The sequence below is a fragment of the Mauremys reevesii genome, linkage group 4, assembly GCF_016161935.1.
Source record: "Mauremys reevesii isolate NIE-2019 linkage group 4, ASM1616193v1, whole genome shotgun sequence".
Classification (NCBI taxonomy): Eukaryota; Metazoa; Chordata; order Testudines; family Geoemydidae; genus Mauremys; species Mauremys reevesii.
Window position 1 is genome coordinate 41,689,987 of NC_052626.1, and position 22,113 is coordinate 41,712,099.

General features: G+C 46.9%; 1 protein-coding gene across 1 annotated transcript in view; it reads right to left on the reverse strand.

Moving 5' to 3' along the window:
• The window catches only part of IFT43 (intraflagellar transport 43), a 52,852-nt gene that overhangs the window by 16,135 nt on the left and 14,604 nt on the right, over positions 1-22,113 (reverse strand). Inside the window, exons 3-5 of the mRNA XM_039538426.1 lie at positions 18,589-18,656; positions 6,293-6,325; positions 5,667-5,713 (exon numbers count right to left, since the gene is read on the reverse strand). Of these exons, the coding sequence (XP_039394360.1) occupies positions 5,667-5,713; positions 6,293-6,325; positions 18,589-18,656 (148 nt within the window). The remainder of the gene's footprint in view (positions 1-5,666; positions 5,714-6,292; positions 6,326-18,588; positions 18,657-22,113) is intronic.

The window sequence follows — 22,113 nt, forward strand, 5'->3', positions numbered from 1 at the left end:
CACCACACAGAGTTTGGCCTGATGCAGAGTCCTTCTTACATCACATGGGAACCTACCATCTCCTTGCCTTCCCCGCACAGATTAACTAGCCAAGAAGGCAACTAGGATACTTTATCATTAATGATTGCTGCACAGAACTCACTTGGTTTGCACTGTGGTCCCAGGTCTGCTCTAAGCCATTTGTAGACCAGGCATTTTATTCAGTATTCCTTTTATTCAGAGGCTGCTCATGAGAAGAGGTCACTATTGTATTGCTGTGAAGTCCTGGCTCTAGGCAGCTACCACATGACAGACAGACACCCAGCTCTCCAGAGACGGAAAGACTCCGTGACCATGGCACTTCCTTCTTTTCATCTTTTAATGTTCTCCCCTCCTGTTCTAATGAAGAGGAACTGCCTGCACACACCAGAAGGGTAAGAAGCCCTTTTAAAGGCTTGCCACTTTATACAGAAGTCTTATAGTTAGCATCACTTCCTAGGGGGAAGCTTCCTGGGAGGAGGGAAAATGGGTGTCACTTTGACAGCACTGATTTAATCACTGTCTCCTGGCAGCTTCTCCCTCTGCAGGTCAGTGTGGGGTTGTCTGTGCAGCACAGTCAGCCCTTCATTTCAATCAGCTCCCTTGTTCACACGCACTACCTGCTCCAAAATCACATACCACCTTTTCCCACATTCAAAACCACATAAATTGTCCCCTTCCTCCAGCAGTGGCCCTGCTCCAGAAGCTGTACTCCCCTTGGGTAGCAGAGCTACCAGAGTGGGGCATTACTGAAGTGGGGGAGCAGCATGTGTGGGGGGCCATGGCCAGGAGGATAGGGCAGCAGTCTCAGCCAATGAGCTGAAGCTGCATCACTGGCTGAGGAGCTGCAGAGCAGGAGGGAATTCCAAGGGGTGAAGTGGGGCTGAGGGGACATTTCTGGCAAGACATTGCAGGATGGGGCATGGCAGGGAAGGTGCAAAGAGGGGACTCTCAGCTGAAGAGCTAAAGAGATTCACTGGTTGAGGGAGGTGCCATCTCTGAAAGAAGAAGCAGGGGCATTCAGTACCCAAAAGCTGCCCAATCCAGGAGATGGCCACTTGATTGCTGCGTCAGTCAGACAGATGCTGCATTGTTTAGAAAGAGCCAAGCGAACAAGCGAAATACCACCAGGCAGGATAAAAATAGAGCCCATGCCTGTCCCACAGGTGAGGGTACACAGGGGAAGGGGCCCCTTTCATTGTGAATTTATTTATAATAACCCTTTCCTCCCTTGCGTAGCCCCAGCACAGAGTAGCCGGCGTTTACAAGACAGTGCTCTGCAGATAGCTCTTTTCTAATTCCACTGACAGCCTCACATCTCATCTCATCTGGCATCACTGCTGCGCTGAGCTCAGCCACTTCTGCCCATTTTCCCTGTTGACATGGACAGAAAATTGAGCAATTACCCTTAAACTCCTCTCTCTCAGATCACCCAGATTGCTACACACACAGTATTAAGCCCCCAATCGCCCCTGGCCAAAAGTGGCTCAAGTAGGCCTGTCCTTTAGGAATTAAACACTTTTTTGTTGCTCGTGAAGGTTTATTATTCCTAAGGTTGTCAATGTATTAAATCCTGTTAAAACAGGTTTCCCATTGTGCAGAGAGGCAGAGCTCTCCTATCAGAGCCCCACAAGCCAGGGCTCAGGCAGAACTCTGCAACCCAGCAACGGAGCAGGACCTATTTACTGAGACCACATTTTATGTACAAATATGTGTATATGCCAGTGTGGGCTGTACATCAGAGCATTGCACAAGAGCTCAGATAGTTCAGTGGTGTGTGCTTTAGAATAGTGTTTCTCAACCTTTTTGATACCAGGGACCGGCTTGCTGCCTTCCTAAACTGTGTCAGAGAGATCCCAGGGACCCGTCTTTGAGAAACACTGCTTTAGAAAACCCCAACATTGGTACACAAGGTTACACACTAGTTACAGCTGGGGAGTTACTGCCACTATTCTCAGGTGACTAACTTTTTTGAAAAGTTCCCCCAATTTGGTGTTAGAGTGGGAAAATGATGGTTTTTGTCAAATACATTTCTTGGCTCTCCAATAACTAAAAAAACATGGCTCCTTTTTATCATGTCTCACTTGTCCTAGACCAGTTGTCAGTGAGAATGAGAGACCTGGAAAATGGCTTGAGAAATATAGTTTAGATAAAATGAATTGTTAGCACAGTTCTGTAGATACCCCAAAACAGTGTCAAGAGCTGCAATGTCTGACCCGTCCCCATCTTCCACAAGCTCTCTCTCCTGGTAATGTTTCACTCTTTTCTACTGCACTGTCTGTGTGACTTGTGCTGTGGATTTCTTTATGTAACTCTAAAGAATCACTGAAGTCGGATACGTCCATTCAATCCATCTCCCTCCACTACTATCTCTGGCCTCCTTCCACTCAGTCCTTTTACACATGGTATGCCCACCCTGAACTAATCTGTGAAGCTACTATTTTCTACTTCAAACCTCTCCTCAAGAATCCAGCTGAGCCATGACACTTCCCAACATTACATAGTTAGGTGGAATGGCAGTTGGGGAGGTCTATATTTATTTCAGCAATATAATTACAAAACCTATCGAATATACAAAATGTTTCTATTTGATTGTATCACCTTCTCCCCCGCACCACTCCCCCAGGCCAGACTGGAGGTTCTTTGTGGCAGGGACTGTGTGTTTATGGCATCCAGTGCGATGCGGCCTTGATCCTGCCTGGGGTCTCTGGGCACAACTGCAGTATGAATAAGAAGTAAAATGTGCCTGGACATCAAAATTGTTGTTGAACACAGAATATTCTTTTTCTAAGTCTGCAGTTTTTTATTTTAATGAAAAGGTGGCACGGGAGATACATAATGTTAATGCAACCTTATGACTGAGATTTCTAATGCATTAAAAACAAAAGATTCAAATATATGGTTTGACAGCAACAATTATTAGGCAATCCTAGCTATTCACATTAAGGTATAACAAGCCAACACCATATGCAGAATAAAAAAACCACAGCACATTCCTTTGAGAACCATAAGCCAATGTTTTGGCTTTTGGGTGTTTGAAGACCCAGCCATAATGCTGTATTGAATGACACAAGCCAAAGTACAGGTTTGTATTTGGTATCCCAATATGTCTGGGGCAGTAACTCAATTCAGTGCATGGCTATATTAGATACCTGTACTCCTCCATACTTTCACACTGTGTATTATTTATTTTTCCCGGACTATTTATTCAACATAGTCATTTTACTTGGAATGGGATTTTGTTTTTAATCATCCACTTTCCTTCCCTGGAATTGCTGAGAGACTCTGAGCCCTCTCACATATAGTTTCCATGCTTTACCTCCTTCCGTAAGAAGGACTGTAGGAAAGTGATGGAGAAATATTGGAGCATTGATAATTCAGAGGTTTTCAGTGCAGAGTTTACAGTAGTCCCACCCACACTATCTTATATTGTTCTACCAGATACCTGTATGGGTTGGAATCTTAGCCAGAATATCATAATCTTTCTTTTCTTTCTCACCCTTGCTCACACACACAGTCTTGGATGCTGGCTTCCAAATGACAAAAATGACTGTCCGTTGCAGTTTGGCTTTGGATATATTATACTGTGATTTGACATATCTCCAGAGCCCAGTCTCTCTCAGTTCTTATACTGTATCTACCACACATGGTATCTGAGTACCAGATACCACATGGTGCAAATATTTGGCAAGGGAGGTTTCTGCTGTCTGCGAAGAAACTTCAAATACTCAGAGGCAAGCCTATAAAATGAGGGATCTCAGGTATTTGAACCATGGGGAGCTAATACGTTCAGCCTCAATGATACAGTCAAACTCAGAAAGCTCAGGAAGTCTCCTAGGGGGAAAGCTAAGACTATGCTGGAGGTAGCTACTAGGGCTTAAAAGGTGCCAGGATTGGTAGCCACATATCCAATGCATCATCTCCCTGAAAGATCTGAATAAGCCTTATATATTTACCTTGTCTAATGCAACTCTGGATATTTTCATAACCCATCTAAAAGTCTGATTGTGATTGGGCATCTGCCCCACACTGGCAGAGAAGGGGTTAATAGAGCCCCGGGGAGGCTGTGTGGGAAGCAGCCAACAGGAGAGAGCCTGCAAGGAACAGCCAATCAGGGCCCCACAGGACCATATTAAAAAGAGCACAGGGAGGGCAGAGCAGGGTCAGTTACTGCTGGGAGCAAGGACTGTGTCCCCAGAGGGCTGAGAGAACTACAAACACCTTGGACAGAGCAGAGCATGGCTCCTGGAACTGAGCAGCTGAGTGCCCTGAGGTGAGGGCAAAGAAGGTGCTGGGACCATGGGGAAGTGTCCCAGGGAAACAGAGCAAGATTGACAGAGGTTACAAAGGAGCAGTGAAGGCTGCTATTTACAGGGTCCCTGGGTTGGGACCTGGAGTAGTCGGAGGTCCCAGATTCCCCCCATTGCCACTGGGGAAGGGGCAGGACTGTTGGATAATACCCCCCCAGAAGGGGGAAACACAGATGATGATCTAGCCAGAGGGCTGAGTTGAGAAGAAGACGCTGTAGTTCTGGGAGTTGAGAGGGGAACTGTAGGTGGCAGCAGAAACAGTGCTGGTGTACAGATCGCAGACGTGAGCATCTGCCTCAAGCTAATTCCTAGCACGACTAGGAGGCCATGCCAGTCTGGTGATGAGGGCCATGCCCCGTGACACTGATCCCTTAGTGAATCCTGCTAAACTCTGACTCAGTGATATTTTGTGGACCTCAGTTTTACAGGTTAATTAAACAGTGTAAAAAAGTTCAGCCACTGGAAGTTTGATGTAGCTCCTAGGAACCATGGGTGGGTGAGTGTGTCTGCCAGGCCTCTTGGTATATGGGGTTAATGTCTGTCTAGGACTCTGTGGATTTTTGCAGCTATTTCTCTTGGCTGATAACACAATTGCCCAGTGTTGGTGGAGCAGGCTACACTAACTATAAGATCCAGCAGAGCTAGAGCCTGCCCAAAAATCTGGGGTACCTCGCAGCAGCCAGTACACTGCTGGAAAGGGGTAATTCACTGGTGCACGTCTTCAGCCCACATATACACACAATCCCAGATTAGGGTGATGAGATTTTTGTAAAATAATTCCATGAAGTCTTCATTAATATGGTCATGGATAGAGGTAGAAGACTTGACATCTGAGGAGAGGAGGGTATGGGTCACACAAGAGGGTGTCAGAAGTGCTAGTCCTGAACGGGCACAAGAGAGAGTGTGCTAATAGGAGACCCAGGAAGGATTTGGCAGTGGAACTTATCACCATTTGAAATGGGGGACCTACTTGTGACTCTTTCCACTTCCCCTGACCATCTACTGTCCTTCCAGCCTCCCTCCCTATGCAGACAGACACAAACATGTTCTAGGATCTCTCCATCTTACCAAAAGTATTTTATCATTTCTACATTATTCAAGACCAAGGCTAAGTCCATGGGTAACCTCCCTGGTCCTCTTCCCCTAGAGTACTGTCCCTCTTGATCTCCATCACACCTTCTCCAGCTCTGGAGTCATTGAGACCTTTACCCCAGCACCTCTCACAAATGTGACCCACTCTCCTGTTGCTTCTTCCAGGACAATTCTGCCCATGCTTCTGGAGAACCCTAGGGAGCACAGAACATTTTTTTTCTAGCAGTTAAGAAGATGAAGTCTTACCTCCTCCATCATCTGATCCCTCCAGGCTGTGCTGCCTGAGACGATGACTATGACAAAGCACAATAGGAAAATAATTTCAAAGACAGAAGTGTTTATTCTCATGTCCCCTCTCTCCGCCTGGGGGCTGCAGTCCCCACCAGAATCTAAGGCAGGAGTTCCCCAGTTTTCCCATGCTGCAGAACACTTGGGAAGAGCAAGCACATTTTCTCAGTTCATCTCCTCTCCCACAAGGCTTCATTCTGCAGCCACCTGGAAGGACTCTTCAGAACACAGAGTGTAACCCCTGGATTCTGTGGACAGCAGGACCTGAGGATTCAGGGGCCAGGGCAGCTGGGAAAAGAGATACTTTTCACTAAAATTCTTGTCTTTTTCTGTCCTCATGGAGTGACAGAGCAACTACATTCACTGGCTCTAGGGAAACAAGAAGTCAGATTACTAGCCCCCTTGCTCAGGACAATGGGCATATCATGTGCCTTCAGGCAAGGCTTCACATCCCTGAAGCTGAGCATGGCAAGATCCAAAATCCAGTGCCCACATTCACATGTCCTACTACACAACACTCCCACTGGGAATTAGGGGCCCATAACAGAAGAGAATCAAGTCTTTAAGCAACAAGGAGAACTTACTCTTCTACTTCTTCTGTAGTTTTCCGTCCTGATCTGTAAGACAAGAGGCCCACGTTGAGAAAGGGCTATAGGGTGAGACAGACACACATCTTTCAACACATTGTTCTTATTCTGCAAAGCAGCCTCCACACATCCCTGGTGACATAAGTCACTTCATGCACAATACAACAGGCCTCACCTTTGAAAAGCGCATGCAGGTGGGTGCTGGCCCACTGCACACAGAGTTAAACTAGAGCCAATTTGGTCCAGAGAGGCAGCTTGGCAAAACACCAGCAAGAGCACTCACTGCTCTTTGAGTTTCTCCTCAATTCTTTTGTCCCCATTGCCCATGAGCTCCAGGCAAAGCTTCCCCTACTCAAGGGCAAAGGCCAGTACACGAGGGACTGGAGTGAAATAAGTTATGCTAGTTTCAGGGCTACATCTCTGAGAGACCAATAGATTCCTCTGTCCCTCGCCATAGACAAATATTGTCTAGTTGCCTTTCTAGGCCAGGGGCCTCACCCAGGCCTTGGCAAATTCAGGTCAGAAATGCTGTCGCTGCAGCAAATCAGGGCCGATCCGGCTGAGTTAACAGGAGTTCATAATAATAACGTGGGGGGGAGGCGCAGGCAAATGGCAGCTCTCTCGCTCTCCACCCCAGCAAGCCCAGAAGTAATTCAGTTCCGATTAGGGATGCTTGTTCAATATTCAAAATGTAAAACATGGAGGTTGCTGAACCAGCACTTTGAGAAGTTAATTAAATGCCAGGTTTCTTTTTAGCAGATACTCCATCACTCGCTGATTGCTTTGGCCATTTTGCAGAATGAAGTTTTAACTCTGTGCGCTGGGAATAAATATTCTCCCCTCTTCCTGGGCTCAGGGCACTGTGACAAGGGATATGTGGGGCTTTCCTGTCCCACGCACCCCCTCCCAAGAAGCACCACAAAGCAGCGGTCACTTCCATTCCCTCGCACTTTCCCCATCAAAGTAGGTCAGTAAGATAGGAAAGGCTTCTCCTTTCAACCACCTAGCTCTCCATTCTAACAGGTCCTGAGCCTCCTCTGTCCTTGAGTGCCTAATCTGCCTCTGTGAGGGCAGGGGACACAGGATTCCCATCTCTGAGAAGAGGAAGCCGAGAGAAGGTTACTGTCTGAGAGAGATGGAGAGGAAGGGTGGCTGCCCCCACCGCCATTGCTGGAGCTTTCACTCGGAGAGAAATTAGAGAGAACTGCAGCTGAATTGGAGACTTTGGGCCCAAAGCAAGTGGGTGCAATTCCATTGATGTGACCAGAGTTGCAGCAACTTAAGTAAGACTTGAACTTGGTCTTTACCAAGCCCTTTCTGTGCAACAAGCCTGAAGGGCAGCCAGTCAATGCAACAGGATTATGGTATTTAGAGGACAGCCCTGTTGGTGAGGAGGTGACTGCCTACAGGGAGAGGGATGGAGATGGACAATGCACCAATACATACAATCATCCCCCTGCTAACACAAAAAGAGCAAGGAATCAGTGCAAAGGGCCCATCAGCAGCTCAAATTAGAGGATCTGAACTCAGAGGGAAGAATCTGAGAAAGTAGAGATGAATTACATCCCATTTTATCCATCTCCTCTGGCTAGGCAGGACTGCTCCCTCCAGCCTATCTTTGCCCTCTCGAGGATTAAACATCCCAAGCAAGGAGCCTGTCTGTCTCTTGCCTGTGGGAGACAATACCACAGCCTCAGCCAGCAGGGAAATGTTGTGGATATTCATTCTAAACTTTTCTTAGCTTTGTCCCATTACTCCTAGTTACAGCCATTTCATGGCCTTGGGGTTTACACTCTTCAGATGCTTGTACAGAGCTATTCTGTCCCCTCAGCCACTCACCACAGACCTAGCTCATTTAACCTCTTATCGCATCACTGAATCACCACAAACCCTTGCAGCTGCCAGGAGAAGCAGACAAACAACAGTTTGTAGAGAGGGACTTGTAGGGCTAAATACATAAAGCATCAGGTGCCAATAAAATAAATAAATACCCAGGATAACAGGGTGGGTTCCAAACACCCAAACAAGGGTTTAGGGCTGCAAGAAAACTAAGTGGATGAAAATGCACAAGACTAGACCACCTCCTTGCATAGAAGAGTGGAGAAGGGGCTCGGAATGGATCTAAGGGCATTTTTTAAAATTATATAAAATGTGCCCATCGCAATGGTCTCTTGCTACACTGACAGAAGAAAGAGACCAGGCCCCATTATTATTTATTCTTTGTACTGTGATAGCACCGGGTGACTGCATTCAGAAATTATGGCCCCATTGGGCTAGGCACTATACAAACAGGCAACACAAAAGCAGCCTCTGCCCCAAAGCATTGACAGTCTATGGGACAGGGGATGTATGTACAATGCCCACACAATAGGCCCTCTGGGTGCTAATGTGATGCTTTTATTATTATTTATGTGTAAAAACAAAACTGGACCTACCCAAATACATAACCCACATTTGCCACCTCAGGAAAAGCCTGAGAGAAGAGACAAGCCTTCCACTGTGGCCTACAGAGGATAAAAACCACACACACACACACACACACACACACACACACACACGCTCTGCTGGAGCAATAAGGGAAGCAATTCAAGGGTCCTTGTCAGAGGATGACCCACCTCCAGACCTGTTGGCACCAGAGGCTTAGCAAACACAGGGAAACTATCCCTGTTTGTCTTTTAGCTCTCCTGCTGCCATTGGAAGCCACACATGCAGTTTGCATTTGATCTTTCTGTTTTACATGCTGTGGAGTGCCTCCTCCTGAAAACAGGCTCTGCCTCAGTGCCAATTGCATCAGGCTGGGACAAGCACTTCATCCTTCTTAAAATGTAATGCTCTGAGTGCACAACATCCTCCTTATTAACCACAAGAACACAGTGTTCCATGGATGAGCTAAGGCAGAGAAGTGACAAGCTTTGGGTTTAAGCATGCCAACCATGGTTGGGGAGGTTTCCGATACCTTTAATCTTACATTCCCAGCAGCTTCCTGCACTGAGAAATCTGTACTTACCAGCTCCCCTCACTCCAGCAACAAGCATGGCATAAGGAGGGCACTAAACACATACAGAATTGGTAACCATAGATTCACCCATTCAGATAAAGACACTCAGAACGATGCAAGTGAGGCAACATTTAGACAGAACTAGGTCTCATTCAGGAGTATTAAAACACCACAGATCACCAGCTCCCAACATTTCTAGCTGTCCAGCTAGGTAAATTTAGACATTGCTCAATGCTGTGGCACCTGGGCACCCGCATCTTCATCCTCTCCCCCTCTAACTTTTCCTGATCAAACCAATTCCTTCCCAGGGACACCAGGGCATGGGCTGGCCTAGTCATCTGGCAAGCTCAGCTCAAACTCCTTCACATTAGGAGCTGCTTCTACTCCCACATTCACTCAATATCCCTGGAATATTCTCTCCAGCTCTGAACAGCTATCAATCCCAATCCTGAGTTTCATGGGAGTTGATGGAAGAGAAAGTGGAGGCAGGGCTGCATTACAGTTCTGAGATCCCCTTATTACACACTCCTGCATCCCATCTATCTCCTGTCCCATCACCTGCTGTGGAAGGGGAGCCAAATCTGCTCCTATTCAAATATCTCGTTATCCCAAGCCATTCTATATCACCGGCAAGAACCCCTCTGTCTCCAAGGGATTGGGCGAGCGGGTGACTCTCAACCCCCATGGAAATGTGTCTGAGTTGCCGTGGAGCCTCTTACAAGTTATGTGCTGAAGGGTGAAAGGCAGTTCTAACGTAGACATCTCTGTTAAACTGTTTCTCTCTCATTTAATGGAATACCACGGAGATCTAAATGGAGATAAAGTAGCAGGGCTCAGAGAACAGCAAGGATGCTATCTTTATGCAGCATGACAATGTTCAGTGGTTAATTAGACACCGTTAACCTATTTTAGTAGGGGACATAGCAGGGATGAATGGGGGGAAATGTCCTTGAAATCTTTTAATGTCCACAGCTCATGGAGGGCCCTCGTTAAACTTCTGTGCCACAGGACAGCATGTCCCTGAGCTACAGCTGAGCACCAGAGGTCAGCCTGTGACCTCTCTGCACACAGGGACCATTGGAAGACATTATAACCCTAGCATGGGGAGGCAGGCAGGTGGGGTAACCAATTAAGAATAAAGGAAGCGATTATGGTGACCTGTCAGGTATACTAAGGCATCATTCAGGAAAGAACGGATCTGAATCTGATGGGAAGGGCTGCTGGGGATGATTGGGGGCAGGTGGCCAGGGTACATATTTGATGGGCAAGTAAAATACGGTTTGTTGGAAGTTTCCACCAGCTTTACAGGAAAGAGTGGAAAGGCAGAGCTTGGGCCTGGGCGGATTTGTTTGCCGTGGTCATTTTGCAAGGCTTGGGCCGTGTGCAGGGTCGGAGCCCCAGCTGCCTCAACGTCCAATAGATCTGTCCTCCCATCACTTAACAAACGTGAAACCAGCACTAGCGGCTAGCAGCAGGGATAAGGAATGAAGAGACATCAACATTATGACCTGGGGCCAAATTGCCCCTATGCTGTAACCTCTGTGGGTCTCAGGCACAAAGCTGTGAAGGTGAGTAAGAGCAGAAGTTACACTGAAAGGCTGATGCTCAGGGGCACTTTTGTTGGAAAATCAATTCTGCCTTCTCCCCTCCTGCATTGAGAGCACAGACCCTTCAGCTCATCCCCACAGGACAGCGCTTCCTGGGCAGGGAAATTGCAGCACCTATGCAACAAGATATCTGGTGACCAACCCTCCCTCCCCTGGGGACCCAGCAACCAACCCTCCCCAGACTGCTCCCCACTCATGTCACATCTATGCTGCACTCAGCTTCTATCTGCACATATTCTCTATAGCACTCCAAGGAGATCTGAACAAGTGAGCCAGCCCTCTCAAAATGCTGGCAGGCTCTATTCCACCGGCAAAACTCAAGCTGCATTGGATGGCATGCCTATTTCCGTGTAAAGTTTGCCCCCTGCTGGCCACACCTGCAATAACATTCCCTGTCAGGCTCAAGGTGAAACTCTAGGCAGAGCGCTCATGGGACAACAGAACAGGAGATGTACGCTGGTGCTTATTGAAGGGAGAGTGGACAGAGAGTGACAGAGAGCATGTGCAAAATCAAATGCAGCATCACCTGTCTGGAGAGGACACGCGCTGCTCTCTTACCTTGAGGCTCCTGTTTGTGCTCTTGCTTACTCTCATTGTTTGCTTACAAAAAGGCTGTGACGTGGCTTAGCATGATGACCGATCTAGAAGCCCCACATGCCACTTATGTGAGCAGCTGCATCCAAACCCAACCTTGAGCTGAGAATGTAGCTAAGGCGAGTACCTGGGTGAGGCAGATGTGCAACTTGCTGAGCTCCCAGCAGTGCCAACAGCTGTGTCATCTCAGGCTGCGCATCATGCTAGCCGTGCTCCCAGTGAGCACATCTAGCTGCAATGGGGGGATGAAAGCAAGGAGAGGCCTAAGAGACAGGCATCCCACCATGAAAGGACGTTAGATAAGATGCTCACAGATCTGCAAGCAACACAGCTCCGATAGAATGGCTCTGGTCCTCACCTCTGGCCAGAGCAGGATTGGTCCCTATGTCTATTCTCCAGGGTTCTGTCCAGCATAGTTTTAAAGCGGCTGCTGCTCTTTTCCTTGGGGACTTGTCCTAATAACCACACTTGATTTTCCTTTGCTCAGTTCCCTCCCTGGAGAACAGTAACATCACAACAGCACCATATCAGATACATCTCCATTAACATGTGGCACCTTTCTCTCAGAGGAGCTACTTTCAGAAATAAATACTATTATTGGGGAGGACCAGACATCTTGCAGAAACAAACAGATCAGACTGCACCAAGTCTCTCTGCAGGTGGCACTGCAGTCCTCATAGCCTTTGGTGGTGGTGGGGGGGGGGGGGGACAGAGAAAGAAAGAGTGTTCCAGAATGCATGCCTCCCAAATGAGAAAAAAAAAGTTTATTTTTCCACCTGACTTTCACCACTGGAGAGGTACAAGGGCAGATGTGTGTGCACGCGCACGTGTGTGCGCGCATGCAGGACAGGAGCATTTGCAGATTTGCGGGGAGGGTTCAGTCTGCATATTAACATATTTCCTGGCACATCTAAGCCACTTTTCTTTTATGAATCACCTCTAACCAAAACTGCTTCAAGCTGCCCTCTTGCTAAAAAAATTAAAAAGAAAAGAAGAAAAGGGGAAGACGTGATGTTCAGAGATACATTTTATTTTAAGAGAGTGGATTCATCACAGGGAGAAGAGAGAAGGGTTACATTTGAAGAATTCTAAATCAAACTGGCCTGCATCCATACAAAAATGATGAAAACATGTTTGTCCCAGCACAGATTGGCTCAAAAAGACATGAGTGCAGATCCTCAAAGGTACTTAGGCATTTCAACCCCAGATTTAGGCATCTAAATCCCATTTTAGGCACCCTTACGATCCACAAAAGCCCTGTTCAGCTGCCGCCTAACCTGTAGGTGCCTGAACTCACTCGGCACCTACAGTTGTGCAGTAGAAGTTCCCTAGGCACCTGTGTTTCTGCTTCTGGGCACAAATGCTGCTGCCTCACTCTAGATCAGGGGTTGGCAACCTTCGGCATGTGGCCCATCAGGGTAATCCACTGGCAGGCTGCGAGACATTTTGTTTACATTGACCGTCTGGAGGCACAGCCCTCTGCGGCTCCTAGTGGCCGCAGTTCGCCGTTCCCAGCCAATGGGAGCTGTGGGAAGTGGCAGGCTGCAGGGAGGTCGGGAACATCAAGTCTGGTCTTTGTGTCCCTTAGTTTTGCTGGAGAACGCCTTGGAGGAGCAGAGAACTAGAGAGAGTGTTTTCTTTACCCCCAATTGAAGAGACTAGGATGCTCAATCTTTTGCAGATATTCCGTTCTCAACTCCACCAGCTGATACCATAATCCCACTGGTTCTCCAGTCAAGCAGAGTGTCCATCAGGAAAAACAGGTCAAAGAAGACCTACCTGTCTAACAAAGAAAACACAAACAGAAAACACTACTTAAAAAAAAAAAAAAAAAGGCCCTACCCCATTTCAGGCCAGCAATACCCATCACAAAGAAGCAGGAAAGGGCAAAAGTCCAATTATTGCCCCTTCACAGGCAATTCCACTGTAACCAAGAACTGTGCTGGATTAAAATGGGAAATATTTCTCTCACCACTTGCTACTGCCCTGTTGAGAGTCTCTTAGGGTGACTTCTGCCCATTGTTTTTTGCCTTTTACTGGGGCTGAACATAACCACCAGTTGCTAGATGCAAGGAGAATACTATCCTGGCAATGACATGGAGGGACAAGAGGACAGGAACCAGTTAGCATTCCTGGAACATACAGCCTATTTAAAAAAAAAAAAAAAAAAAAGGCAGCCCTCACACACACCCTGGGCCTGCACACCGCAGCTCTATCGCCATCTTGATGTCCTTGACACGTGCCGATGGCATGGAGGCGGCTGGCACCAGAACAGCCCAAGAGAAAGAACGAGAGGCCAATGGAGATTTATGTGAGGAGAGTGAGATGGACAAGGTAAAATTGTCAGGAGGAGTTGTTAGAAAGTAAAATATATTGTGACAATTCCACTCCTGCCGTTCATCAATAAACTGACAGATCATTTAGTGTCAATTAGGAGTGATAGATGGACAAGTCCCCATGATCCTGGGCCAAAATTAATGGCTGGGAGGGAGAGAGTGATTGAAAATGACGGCTGACATTGAGAGGAAAGTCCTGAAGGTCCCCAAGGGGCCATTACTTGCCTCATTCCCTTGCAGATCAATGCAGGGACAAACCCAAAAACAGACACGTCAAGACAAAACTTAATCAGACTTCCTTTCCTTCCTTCTCCTTCTAAGTTCCGCTCCCTCGCTTGGCCACCTTGCTCTCCTCTGCCTGCTCTCGCCACGCTTCTGAGAACAGCTACAGGTGGCAGTGAGACATGGTGACGGAACCTTGCTACAGGCTTCCCCACAGCCAGGAGCCTTACTCAGCTCCTACCATGGCAGCATCACAGGGAAGCACATACTTAGATTTATTTCAACAACACTGTATTGGGAATAGAGGGTGGAAGAAATGACACGCCCTCCCGCCTTGCCATGCCCAAATGCAGAATCTCACAGACACTTTACTATTCCCACTTGCTAGATAGGGACGGCCAGAGGTTCTATAAACCAGCTGCTCTCAAGGGCCATTTCACACAGACAAGAGAGCATATTTTAAGTCCCATCTTCTTGTACCAGATGGCTTTAACTTTACTTATCTCCAGAGCCCTCAATACATTCAAGTCCTTAATCCCATAAATCACATTCCTCCAGCTCCAGGGCCCAGTGCTGCCACTCCCCACCCTCCAGAGCCCAAAACAACTTCTGTACCCAGGTCATGCCACCACCACTGCAATGCTCTAGGGTGCATCCCACCTGCCCCTACTCTCTCAAATGTCCACCAATGCTTCCCTACTATCACATGCACTCTCCAAGGCATTATATTGCCACTCCTGCCCCAGGACATTTCAACATATCCATGCTCCAGGGCATACCATGCCCACACCTACTTTCCAGGACATGCCACCATTTTTCCAAAGGAAGCAGCTTCAGTTATTCCTAAGGCCGCCTGTTCCCAAAACGCCACCATCAGGAACCCTCCATGTCCACCAGAGCACAACAGATTCATGTGTGCACATGTTGCAGGAGATGTCCTGATGAAAACTGCTTACGAAGGCACCTTGAAGTGGCTGTATTTGTTCATCACCACCACTAGATGCTGAGGAGAGGCTTGTGAGAACTAAACCACAAGGGCTGATGAGAATGAAGGGAAACAGACCAGGTTTCATGCAAATGTCCTTACAGCAAAGCAAGGACAGAAACAGACTGGCAGAGATAAAAATGGAAAAGACTTTAAATAAAATGTCTTAGGTGAGGACAGCAGTTATTTGATTGAAAGGGACCCTGGCAAGTTTTTTTTTTTAAAATATATAAATACTTCCACTTACAAAATCCTTATGGATGCTCAAAAATGAATTCTCTTTGCCTGAAGCCTGGACTTTTCCCATTGGTAAACACTTTTCCACCTCTTTGCCTCTTATGACGCATGAGCCAACACGGCAATAAACCATTTACTGTTTTTCAGGAGTGTCAGCAATGATGCCATCAAGGGCATAAGCACAGCTCTCACAGCAGAGCTTGGGTTCCCTCTGCTGGTTGAGGAGCAGATTCACAGCAAAACGATGATGTTATTACTATTAATTTGTATAGCAGAGTATTAGGCCCCAAATATCTATCTAGGTACTTATATAGTCACCAGAGTGCTAGGGCTGGAAGTAGCAGCACCGGGGCTGACACTAAGAAAAACTGTTTCTTCCCTTTCTTTCTTCAGTTAAATTAAAAACATATAGAGGAAGTTCTTCAGGGACACCCCATTGGAAGAAAAACAGATGATGGCAAATAGTAGTGATGAGTGTTATAATGGTTACAGCAGAGTCCCAGGCCACTTAACCTTTTTGTCTCAGCTTCCACATCTATAAAAGTGAGGGTACTAATAAGAATAGCTATTTCACGGGGCTACTGGGAGTTTTAATTAACCTTTTCATGCCTGATTCTTTGTAATCTTATAAAAATGTGCCACTTTGGTGGCCTCTAGAAATTAAGTGACAGATTTGTAGATGCTTTGGAACCTTTGTGATGAAAGACCCTATTCATGCCAAGTATTTTTAAAATGAAATAGAGTATTGGGAGAACCAGAGGCTACCTACCCCCACCTTGCGACAGATTGAGGTAGTAATGATCTGGCAGACAGAGCCAAGAGTAAGGTGGGATATATGCTAATGACATAGGTTATCCAGGTGAGACAAGACCAGGGAGGGTTGTGAGGGGCTCCCGAAGGATCCAGCAAAACTAGGAACAATGGAAAACAAAATGGTAGATGAAATTCTGCCATGACAACTGCCGGGGGCACACATTGGAAGGACAATTTCAAGTGACTTGCTCACACTGACAGGCTCTGGAAACTATTAATGTAGCAGGAAAGAAGTCTAAGTGCCACTGCAGATAAATCAACAAGGCTACCAGTGCAACAGGCAGCATAGTCAGAACTGGAACAAAGAGGTGAGGCTGCATAAGGGGACAGAATAATAACTACAAGGCCATTAAATAAATAGATGCATAGACTAGCTGATTTGCAATACACCCGCACATGACAGAGAAAAATCTAACTACAGCTCTATCTCCAGCCCTCCCTTCCTAAATAAAAGTCATTGAGGGTTTGTCTACAGACTGGTTTTTCACTGATTTAACTCCACCAGTTTAGAAACAAATATATTTAAAGGATGCAGTCTCCTAGCATGGGCACAGTTAAACTGGTATCAGTGCTTATACTGGCAGTAGCTATATCAACGTAAGCACATCAATAACAGCGTAACCGCAACCACACAGTGAGGGAAGAGGTGGGGGGAAGCATGTCGTACTGATTTAACTAGATGGCCTTCCAAACCAATATAGTCAGTCAAATTGGTACAAAAAGCTGTGCACAGATAAGCCTTGGGAAAATAGAGACAACCCAGCTGCATCAACATGTGTGACATCAGCTTATGACTCAGACACTTCACAAGCAAAATTTAGTACGCGATATGCTGTAGAAACATCCCTAGTAGCACTGGCATCTTGGAAGGAAGGGATGGAGACAGATGGAGAAATCAGTGTTTGAAGAATCCACAGCTGGAATCACAAAGAAAAGACAAATGACAACAGGGGATTATTCAAACCCCTCCTTTCCCAACTTTGAAAAAAAATCAGAATAATGCCCCTAAAACTGACAGTTACCAGAAATGGTCAAAAAATTTCTTCTGTGGCCCTTAATGCTGATCAATAATGGCTTGCATCAAGTGGCCACTTCCACTGAGTCTTGGAGCGTTACTCAAGCCAGAAGGTGCCTGAGATGCCAAGCTAACCAGGTCTCCCACAGAGATGGTCCATCTCCCTTGATCTTCTGTCCTGCTCCTTTGTCAAATTTGTGTCTAATTTGACTGGACACTTTCCTGGCCAAAAACCTGCCATATCAAATCTCTGAAGTGCTCAGCATACTTCAGGATGCTAGAGAAATAATAACAGGTGCCCTGCATCCCATTCCTCTGAGCTGGTGAGTTCAGGCTGTGCACTTTCCTTCTGCTCTCCCCTCAGATACAGAACCCAGAAGATCTACTTCACTATGTTCTTCTAATAACAAGCAGTAACTTCCCCAGAAACTTACTTTTTCCAGGTAGGCTCACTGTTGGGGAGAGGGCCACCTATTTCATTTGGTCCAGTTAGGCTTTGAGGGACCTTTGCCATATAGGACCTGCCAAGGGGATCCTTGAATGCTCCATCCTGTCCTCAGGGCCCCATGAACCCGGCATACTTCTGGAAGAGGCATACGTAGTCCTTTCACAAACTGGAGAGCCCCCAGAGTAATGTGACCAAGCCAGCAGATACGCTCAAGTGTATGCTGAGAAATACAAGCAACTCCCCCACATCCTACCTGGGCCTAATACAAATGGCCCCATCCCACTTTTTAGGTCTATCAACAGGTGAGGCAGAGCCCACTTAACTTTACAGCCTTTGGTGAGTAGCCTGAAGTTTTCACCTCTCAACTCCACCTGCCCTTAGTCCAGATCCCCCGTCTCTTGGCATGTCCTGATCTCCTCTTTCCTCTAGATTCCCTACATCTTCCATCCTGAACTCTCCAGCTGTACTGAGTCCCACTCCTTCCCTGACTTCTCTCTTCCCTGAATTCCATCCCTGACTGCCCCCAGCAATGTGGGATCCTACCATAAGGACTTCTTCCTAGAGATTACACTCCCCCAACCAAACACACACAAACACTGATCAATTTCACTCTTCCACCAAGGCTGGACACAAAATCTTGATTACTTCTGTGGAGTGCCCTAGCTGCCAGTAGGACTCTACTATTCACCAATGGGATCCTCTTGTGGAAAGAGCTCAGCCAGGAAGAGTATTTTCCTGGACATGCTTCTAAACCCACCTCCACACCCCTTCCCAATTACTGCAGCAGGCAAGGGATATGCTGTCACTGGTTTCACACAGATCTGGAGGCCTGAGTAGAGTAGCACATAAGGAGAGTCAGTCAGCTGCCCCCAGCAGGATGGAGGTCTGGAGGGCTGGCTCACAATAGCATTAGAGACAGAGGCAGCGTACGAGGTTCAGGAAGATAACCCTAGTGGTTGTGACAGCAAGCCCTAAAAGGTGATGTTCAATCAATCTATGCCTAAGCCCACCCGGAGAAAGAAAGAAGCTGGTACTCACTTGGAAGGTGCCATTACAGGATCATCTGCCCAGCCTCCTTGCCGGCGTGGGGGTTTAGGTGGAGGGCCCTTTAAGAATAAGAGAGACACACAAGAAAGATGATATGTTATACCCAGTTCCAACCAGACCACCTCACACTAGATTCACTCATATTGACCCCTGCAGAGAGTTACCTGGCAAGAAGTTTGAGTCCAACACTGAGGTGCTGTTTTTAAAACAGTGTTTTATAAAACAAAGGAACAGAAATGTTGCCAGACAGGTTTTAAAGTGTCTGAGACAACATAGGATGCATCACTGTATCAGGGACCTAGCTGAGTCTCAAGTTCACATACACAAGGCTCAGATGCTACCTAGCCAAAACATGCCGGGGATGGTGGCAGTCCAGCCTGTGGGTGCTGCCCTCTCTGTGCATCTGCTGTTTAGTGTTGTTAAACTGCACTCATTTTTGTTTTATATCAGAAGTGCACAACAAATTAACACATTCCCTACCCTCAAGGAGCAATCTGTTCAAGACAGGCAGACGGACAGGACAAGACACTTAGGAGACTGAATTGGACTTTTAGAAGATAATTATTCCTATTATCTTGCTCCTTCCTATGACGTGCTGTGTGGCCATGGCAATAGGCAGGTGGGGATGTGGCTCAGGAATTGGGATAAGAATTTCCGAGACCATAAGGGGAGCCAGTAGGCCGCTGGTCTGTGTGTCCAGCCCATGCTACCTGCAGCTTTGGGCTCAATTCTCCTCTCCCAGGGTACTGAAGTACCTGATACAGCAGAGGCCTTAGCAGTTTGCATGACATGCAGTAGTGTGTGTGATGAGGCAGGGCAAACAATTTCAGATTTTCATAGCCCCAAAGGATGCTGTCCAGAAAAAGCAGATGGTCTAGAGAGATTCATAAGACTACAGCACCAAATGTGGAGAGCGGCACAATAACCCCAAGGGAGTTTCAACCCTTAGGCAGGGGTAGCGGAATGGGGACAGTCTCCTGAACTTTAGTTAAGAAAGGGGAAAGGGATGAATGAATACTGAAGATTTCCTGGTCTCAGAGTGAGAGGTGCAGGAGGAGGATAACTCTGAGACAAGGCCGGCCAAGGGTCTCCAGCTTCTCAATGAGGAAAGGCTGGTGGTAACCCTGAGTCAGACGGTCTCCTCTGTTTGTTTCTAGAAGCAGAAGTATTGTTTGAGAGTGTGGGAAATGGACATAGCCTGTCAGGGGCAACTGCTGCCTGCTGTAAGAAGGGGGCATGACCCTGCATAGCTCTTTGGGAGGAGCAAAAATAGGCACTCTCCAAAAATAAACAGGGAACAGAAATTAGCTGGGAGCTGCAGTTCCAAAATACTGGCTTTCTTCAGCAAAGGGAGCGCGGGAGGGCAGAGGGACAGGCAGAGAACGTGAAATGCAGGAAATGGCCTCCTTATATGGGTTCATCCGCAGGGGACAGAGCTCAGTCGACTGGAATGACCATGTCACAGAATGCAAAGCCTTCAGGGCCCCAAGTGAATGGAGTTTTCTGATCTTTACACGATTCCCCCAGATTCTTAAGATGCCAAACTACAGAAGAGGCTGCAGTGCCAAAAAAGGAGCATTTTGAATTCAGATGATTTGTGTGCTCCCGAGCTCAGAAAAAAAAGGGAAAAGAACCACACCACATATGGGCGCACCCACATACAAAAAAAACCTACACACATCCCACCCCTACATCTCCTCACACAACTGTCCTTCCCTATACATGCAACCTTGACCCTCCTGTTCAGATCCCTCCACAGCTCTACACAATCCCACAGACAGCCTACAGCCCATGTCCCTCAGGCACATTCAAAAACACCTCATGTGTCTAATGAGTTACATGAATGCTGCCAAAGAGTCAAGGGGACAGAACCGAGAGGAGGACCCAATACCTCCAGCCTCTGCCCCAAATCGTGTTTCCCACAGTATTTGGGTTTTAATCCCAAACTATTAAGGTCAACATTCAGGTTCAAGGTTGCTTCAGCTCAGGCACCCAACCCTAGAGGGTACTTCTGAAAACATGCCCTGGTTTATGACCAAGACATGACTTCACTGTGTAATTGGGATTTAACCCCACTGCTTCACCCGCCTTACAACCTCTCCCCACTGAACACACAGACCATGTTGTTCTTAACGTCCAGAACACTAACGCTCCACTATTCCCACAGCTCCTTTATTTCTGTTGCAATAAGCCCAGTAATTCTTTCAGGATTACCTACAAGGAATATTCAGCCACAGTGATGGCCAGGCCAAGAATCAGTTGAGGATCATTGGCTTTATCTTTGTCTATTTGCCTGTAAAGTACCATAACTAGGTTAGCATACCATATACATTTTTTAAAATAATAATTTACATTTATTCATAAGTTTTAAGACCAGAAGGGACCACTGTGATTATCTAGTCTGACCACCAGTATAACTCAGGCCATAAGACTTCTGTGAATTAATGCCTAATTTAAATAGTCATACTTTTTAGGGGGAAAAAAAAATCGATTCTTGATTACATTTTTTCCAGTAAGGGTGAATCCACCACATCCCTTGTTGCAATCATTAATTAATTATATAGCATCATTGATCTAAAAAATTTCAAAGTGTTTTACAACTTAAAATGCAAGCAATATGTCACACATCACCAAAATACAGCCACTTCTGAGATGGATGTGGCTGCCCCAAGCAGCCCTAAATAAGAATTCAAGACAAAACTAAAAAGAACATAATGTCCAGTTGAAACTTCACATGGAATTTAGGGATACAGTTCTGGTGTACTGGCCAAATTCCAGACTAGATGCACCAATTTTTATGAAGTGGGCTGAAGGATTTTAATGACCAAAAGTGGTCAAGACCTCTGTGCCCCTAAATACATAGTTAGGTGCCTAAATAAATGAATGGACTTTCAAAATGATGAGCACCCAGCAGTTCTCAATGGGTGTCACCCTGGTTTATTGGTGGACAACTTTCTAGTTTAGCTTTTCCCATTTCTTGGCATGCTTATAAAATACTTTATTCTCTTTAGCCTCTTTGGCTGCATTAATTAGGGGCTGGTTTACACTACAAAGGTTAGGTCAGTTTAAATACATCGTCCAGGTCTACAAAAAATTTCACACTCTGTGCAACATAATTAAGCTGACCTAAGTCCTGGTGTAGACACTGTTAGGTCAACAGGAGAATTTTTCCATTAACCTAGCTCAGTGGTCCCCAACGTGGTGCCCGCAGGCACCATGGCGCCCTCCGGGGCATTTATGTGTGCCCGTCTAGTGCCCCACAGGGGAGAGAAACCGCAGCCCTGCACCTGCCGGGGACAGAGAACTCAGGCTGTGGGCGTAGTGTTCTCTGTTCCCGGCAGGTGCAGGGCCTGCCTAGTGCCCCACAGGGGAGAGAAGCTGCATCCCTGTGTCTGCCAGGGACAGAGAGCTCCGGGGCTGCAGGCTGAGGGTGCCAGTGTTCTCGGTCCCTGGCAGGCGCGGGACCCGCCTAGTGCCCAGCAAGGGAGAGAATACGGGCCTCCGCACCTGCTGGGG